Source organism: Dacryopinax primogenitus, assembly GCF_000292625.1.
Source record: "Dacryopinax primogenitus strain DJM-731 SS1 chromosome Unknown DACRYscaffold_16, whole genome shotgun sequence".
NCBI classification, from domain to species: Eukaryota; Fungi; Basidiomycota; class Dacrymycetes; order Dacrymycetales; family Dacrymycetaceae; genus Dacryopinax; species Dacryopinax primogenitus.
Window position 1 is genome coordinate 129,452 of NW_024467213.1, and position 6,000 is coordinate 135,451.

General features: G+C 58.9%; 3 protein-coding genes across 3 annotated transcripts in view; 1 reads left to right on the forward strand and 2 right to left on the reverse strand.

The window, feature by feature from the left end:
• Positions 1–2,253: 2,253 nt before the first annotated feature.
• On the reverse strand, positions 2,254–3,634 carry DACRYDRAFT_23824 (uncharacterized protein). The gene is made up of 2 exons (XM_040773412.1): positions 2,564–3,634; positions 2,254–2,290 (listed from the first exon to the last, which is right to left on the reverse strand). The coding sequence occupies exon 1, from the start codon at positions 3,249–3,251 to the stop codon at positions 3,054–3,056; it is 198 nt and encodes a 65-aa protein (XP_040626114.1). The 5' UTR covers positions 3,252–3,634; the 3' UTR covers positions 2,254–2,290; positions 2,564–3,053.
• A 274-nt stretch (positions 3,635–3,908) lies between these two features.
• DACRYDRAFT_23825 (uncharacterized protein) lies at positions 3,909–5,531 on the reverse strand. Its single transcript, XM_040773413.1, has 2 exons — positions 4,698–5,531; positions 3,909–4,189 (listed from the first exon to the last, which is right to left on the reverse strand). Exons 1-2 carry the CDS (start codon positions 4,847–4,849, stop codon positions 3,982–3,984), a joined length of 360 nt encoding a protein of 119 aa, XP_040626115.1. The 5' UTR covers positions 4,850–5,531; the 3' UTR covers positions 3,909–3,981.
• Positions 5,532–5,566: 35 nt separating this feature from the next.
• Positions 5,567–6,000, forward strand: part of DACRYDRAFT_117984 (winged helix DNA-binding domain-containing protein) — a 1,987-nt gene continuing 1,553 nt past the window's right edge. The window contains exon 1 of the mRNA XM_040770505.1: positions 5,567–6,000. The gene's annotated coding sequence lies outside the window, so the exon portion shown is untranslated.

Sequence of the window (6,000 nt, forward strand, 5' to 3'; positions counted from 1 at the left end):
ATTGGGTGCAGAGTTTGACAGTTTTGGCGTTGTAGGGATGGTGACCGGTCATGTCATTGTGTTGAAAGAGGTCGGCATATCATCTGACTGACTGGCATGTCGTTTCAGGTGCATGATGAATCTCGCGTGTGCTTCCTCCCGCTCAATGCCATGACCCCACATTGACTATTGAATAGAATTATGTCAGCATTTAGTGGACTGGACTGGGACTGGCGGTTCACGGCCCTGGGACCGTCCAGGACCGGACCATCACAGGACTGGACCGGGACTGACTATCGCCAAAAATCCGGGACCGTCCAGGACTGGACCGGACCGGACTGGACCGTTCCCATCCCTAGGAATGAGGAAGTAGTCGTCAGATTATGCTTGACTTAAGAGGATGATCCGAGAGGAGCGTTGTGAACCCCCGGGTGGAGCAGGAGTACGCCAAGCTTAATGACCCTCCAAAGGATCCCCTTCTCATGGGGGATAGACCGAAGGATGCAAAGATGCCTGGAGAACAACTGCTGACTGAGCACGAGACTGAGGAAGCAGCAGGGAGCGGGAACAGACAGATAGATGAGAGACAGGCCGAGAGAGGCACTGCCTGTGGGTATGTCATCTCCACAGATGAGAGGATCGTCAACAGACGTAATAGGTCAGACATCTGGTGCTCTTCTGAGAGGTTGCCGAAGAGAAGAAAGAGCACAGGTGAGAGGCGACAAGACAAGGAGAAGGGACGATCTGCTCTCGTAGTACTACCCCATGAGCTATCAAGGAGAGCAGGCAGCTTCCCCCCTACTCCGTCCCTCCAGGAATGTGTGATACGAATCCGAGATCCAGGATACGGGAAGGACGGTGAAACTGAGCTGGTCGACGCTGGAGGACACCAGCCCTGAACCACTACACCCCAGACTGCTCCCATGGAGCAGGAAGGAAGTGAAGCGGAGTTGGTATCCAACAGCCGACCGAGCGCTAGCGTGAGACTGAGGAACAGAAAACAGAAGGTTGCGGGGAAGCGAGTGCACGACGTTGAAGTTATCCGAGACCAACAGACGAGAGGATCATCGGTCAGACGCAACAGACCGGGTAATCCGGGATGAAAGTTGAACTAAGCTGGTCGACACTGGAGCATGCCAGACCTGAACCACAGCCACCCTTACTGCTCCCAGGGAGCAGAAAGGAAGTGAAGTCATGGTTGGTATCCAACAGCCGACCGAGCGTGAGCGTTAGACCGAGGAAGCAGTAGGGAGAAAACAGAAGGTTGCGGGGAAGCGAGTGCACGACTAGACGTTTCTGGAGACCAAGAGATGAGAGGATCAAAGGTCAGACGCAACAGGCTAGGTATCTGTTGCTCCGGGAGGTTGCGGAAGAGCAGGCAGAGCACAGGTTAGAGGGGAGAGGACGAGAAGGAGAAGGAGAATCTGCTCTTTGCCATTCCCAACCTGTCAGGGGAAGAGCGGCAGCTTCCCCCACTCCGTCCCTCCGGGAAAGGGTACGTGATACGTATGCGGGATGCGGGATACGGAAGGAGGGTGTAAGGGCGAGAGACGGGGTTGGGAGGTGGGAGGTGGATGTAGGATGTAGGTAGAATGGACGGTAGGTGGCAGGGTGATGCCCGGTCAAATCCAGTACGCCGAGATCGAGATGACAGTGCTGGTGTTATCAGGCGAGGACACAAGCCGGGGATGAGGCTGCCCCTGGAAAGGAGGGGAGGGGAGGGAGTAGGGAGGGAGAGAGAGAGGAGGGGAGGGGAGGGAGTACTTTATAGAATCGTTTCAGGGAGGAGGGAGGGAGTTTCAGAAAGGAAGAGGGGTTATACCTGTTACAGCCTGGCTAGGAATATCTCCGGATTCGTTGTGTAAGAGAAGGGAGTGCCGTGCAAAGCCGATCGTCGGCGATAACCGTTGTGTAATCCGTGCTAGTGAGTGGATGTGGGCCCAGGGTTAGTGGTTCGTGAGAGAGTGAGTTACGGGGATACGATGAGTGTATTCACAAGGGAGGACGCCCACATTTATCGGGTGCTTTTTTGTCGTTCGTCTTTGCGGTGTCCTTGCTTGCTTGCTCTACCCTTTCCCCTTTTTACGAGTTTGCACTTCTTATCCTCTACTCTGTTCACTCGCTCCCTTCTCACTTTTCCCTCCTACTGCGTCATCCGTCATCCTCACTCTTCACTCCTTACACCCCCCTCGTCCCATCTCACGGAAGCACCCCCTACCCTCTGTCCACGACGCGCCCGGTGGAGGTCCCTCTTCCCTCCCTCCCCTGCTCGCAGCACACCTCGTCAACCTATAGCTATAACTATTGTCGTGTGAGTACAACTTCTCCTTTTACGCGGGTTTATTTGGGATTTGGACGGGTATTGCTGAGTTACTTGGGGTTCGGTATTCTGCGTTAAGGGTCAACCTTAACCTCTACACTGTCGTCGTCCCTTTCTCATCATCATCGCCATCATCGCCATCACCCTCGTCCCCGCTAATCCTCGCCTCTCCTTAATCACCCTCTCCCATAACTCCTCCTTTCCCCTTCCTCATCCTCTTATCCCTACTCCACTTGTGCACAACTCGAGCGCTAACCTGCACAGCTAGACCCATCCATCGCTCATCCCTCACCGCCTCACACCTCCCAACCCCTCGCCACCCACTCCTTCCTCCCACAAACCGCGCACCAGCGCTGCCTATCCCCCCAAAACTACCGCGATCCGATCCGAGCAATCCGAGCAATAAAATGGTCTCCTCGCAACCTCAACAGCTTCAACCACTACCTCAACCTCACACCCAGTCACAGTCCCAACCGCTGTCCTACGCCGACCGGGCTAAAAAAGCTTCTTCTTCCTCTACCTCCTTGTCCGCCTCCGTATCCTTCACAAACGCATCTGCTACTTCTTCGCGCGCTTCGCAGGCTAGTCAGGGGTTGACTAACGGGACCGCGACTGGGACGGGGAACGGGAACGGGACGGGGAATGGGGTAAACGGCACCCATCCCCTGCCTCACCCCCAATCCCAACAAACCCCCACTCCAACCGCCACGTCAACACCGACACCGACACTCCCCCTCCTCTCTCCCTCCAGTTCTCAACCTTCACTTCCCTCTTTGCCGTCGCTGCCTACGCCAACAGGAGCAGGGATGAGTAAGCCTGGTTCGCCGGGGTTGGCAGGGGTGGGAGGGGGAGCAGGTGGAGGAGGAACGGGAGCGGGAGGGGTTGGTGCAGGTGGAGCGGGAGCGGGAGGAGGAGGAGGAGCGGGAGGAGGAGCGGGAGGGGGGAAGAACATCTGGGCTGTAAGGAGGGAGATCAGAGAGCGAGAGCGAGAAAAGGAGAAGGAGAGGGCGAGTGGTGTCCTGCCTGGTGAGGCGCTCCCAACCCCGGGGGCGGTCTTCGTACCCCCACCCCCACCTGCACCTGCAGCGGTACAGGAGAACGAACAGGAAAACGAACAGTCGAACGAGGAAAACGAACTGTCTGTCACCTCCGACCCTGTACCGGCACCTACATCTACACCGGCACCGGCACCTGCACCTGTACCTGCACTGGCACCTACACCGGCACTTGCACCTGCAATTGTACCTGCGCCGGTACCTGCACCGATATCTCCAAACTACCCGATTCCCGTAGACCCGACCCGGGCTCATCTCCCTCATCCAGCCCAGCCAACGCCAACCCAGCCAACGCAGGGCCCATCCTCCCCCTCGCCTCATCTACCGGAACTCTCGGAAGGGGACACCTCCGTCCCTTTTAACTTACCGGGTGTTGTCCCTCCTCCTCCTCCTCCTCCTCCTGCTGCTGCTGCTGGGGCTAGAAGTGCGCCCCTGGATGACTCTACCCCTGGTCTTGGTTCTGGTTCTGGTTCGAGATTTGTGGGGAAACGTGCTCAGGTTAACCATGCTGGCCAAGCTGGGCAGGGGAGGAGCGGCCTGCGGGACAGGGAGAGGGAGAGGGAGAGGGATAAGGAAAGGGAAAGAGAGAGGGAAAGGGAGAGGGAATGGCCTTCCCCTAGCGTGAGTTTACAGCAGTTGCAGTTGCTGCAGGGGGAACGTGAGCGCGAGCGAGAGCGGGAACGGGAGAAGGAGAGGAAGGAACCTGCAAGTACTGACATAGCGGGGAAGGGGGTTGAACGCCCGAACGGGACCGGCACTGGTGGGGGTGGGGTTGGGGGTGGGGGTGGGACGGGGGGTGGGAGTACGCTTGGGGAGGAACCGACTGGGAGGAGAGGTGTGTCTCTTTTTCCCGTTTTTGTTTTTGTTTTTGGGTCTTGGGATTCGGATTGGATTGGATTGGATTGGATTCGGGTTCGGGTTCGGGTTTGGGTGGTCTGACTGGGATGGAATTGGATGGGAAGAAATCTTGGGATCGGGATCGGATTGGGAAGAAATTGGATTGGGAGGTGATTGAGAGGGATCAGATTGGTTGGGTCGACACTGAGCTGGATCGGCCTTGGCTCGACGGGGGAGGATCCGAACACTGGAATTGGAACTCGAGTTGGGTTGGGTTGGGTTGGGTTGAATTGAGGGGTGAGCTTGAGCTCGCTGGATTTGGTGGATGAGATGGATGCCATGCATGGAGTGGATCGTGATTGGGGGGATGTGGTATGCGGGGCTGGAGGAGCCAGTGGTTGGATGGGATGTGATGACTTCTGCCGCGTTTCTTGCTTTGGGTCCCTTTTTTCCCCTTGTTCTGTTGCGATTGTTACCACTTCCGCGGAGCTAACCTCCCCCAGCAGGCAAAAAAACCGAATGGGTCCAGATCTCCCCCGCAGAACTGCAAGCCGCCGCCGACGCCGCCGCTCAACAACAACACCAAGCTGCGCAAGCGAGCCGCGCCTCCTCCTCCCGCGGGGGAAGTGTTGTCCCCTCTGCTGACCGGTCTCCTCATCCAGTAGCAGGCCGGCACCGGCTCCCCCCAAGACCGCAGACGAACCCCGCCCTAACCTCAGGGGGGAACCTCATGAACCCGCCTTATATCCCCTCTTCGGAAGAGTATCCCCGCAGAAGTCGCCAGACACCGACGAGCAGCGCCCAGCGATCGAGGAGACCTTCATCGTCCGGCGTCCGCTCAAGGCCAGTATCGATCGCCCCCTCTCCAGCGCACAGGAATGTGTACCTCGACGGGCACGGGCACGGGCACGGGCACGCGCACCCCAACATCAACATCAACATTGGACGGGGTTATCCCGCTCCCCAGGCAGCGGCAGCGGCGGCGGGGGAAGACATGCTCGTCCCTCCTGCGCTTACAGTTCCCGCACCCCCTCCAGCCCGGAGACCACGAAAACAGAGCCGGCCTAGTGCGCGCACTAGGGGCGTACGGATGCCCCGTAGTGTGGATGGGGAGGAACGGCCTGCTCGTACTGGTACTGGAGCGTGGGTGTTCGGTTCTGCTCTGGAGGACGAGGATGGACCTGCCCTCCCTGTGCTGCCTGTGCTGGGGCAAGCGCAAGCGCAGAAGGAGACGTATATCGTCAAGCAGCGCGGGAGGTTCGGGATCGGCATCGCAGCCGGAGCCGGCGTGGGCAATGACGCTGGGCAGCCTGCGACCCCCGAGGCACCCGGGTATGGAGCGTTCAACCCCCCGAGCTACCCTTCCTCCCGCCCCGAAAGCGCGCTTCGCATGGCTACGATGCCTTTCCCCGTCCCCGCAGCGAACGGGTTCCCTTACGTCCAGCCCCAGCCACAGCCTGAGAACTGGAACCTCCAGTTTGGGAGGAGCGGGGCTAGCAGTCCGGACGTGCGCGGGGCACTCGGTTTGGGGGATATGGAGCCTACTGTTCCCGCGGGGATGGGCATGGGGATGAACATGAACATGAACGCGAACATGAACATGAACATGAACATGGGTATGAGCCCGCACGGGAGACGTCGGAGTTCGGGGGAGAGGTTCGATCGCGAGCCTCCGACTGCGCCCAGAGCGCAAAGGTTTGACGGGTACGGCCCGCGCGGGAGGGGGAGGGGGATGGGCGGTTCGAGAGGGTACAACAACCGGGGCGGAGGTGGGGGCGGGTACAGACCTGGTCCTGGTCCGCCGGGAGG

Coding starts and splice junctions, on each gene's coding strand:
- DACRYDRAFT_23824 (XM_040773412.1), bottom strand. CDS start 3,251: ATGTTCTTCCCCCCTCCCGCTCCTCCTCCCGCTCCTCCTCCTCCTCCC.
- DACRYDRAFT_23825 (XM_040773413.1), bottom strand. CDS start 4,849: ATGAGGAGACCGGTCAGCAGAGGGGACAACACTTCCCCCGCGGGAGGA. Junction 4,190..4,697: donor GACCCATTCGGTTTTTTTGC/CTGCTGGGGGAG, acceptor AAAGAGACACAC/CTCTCCTCCCAGTCGGTTCC.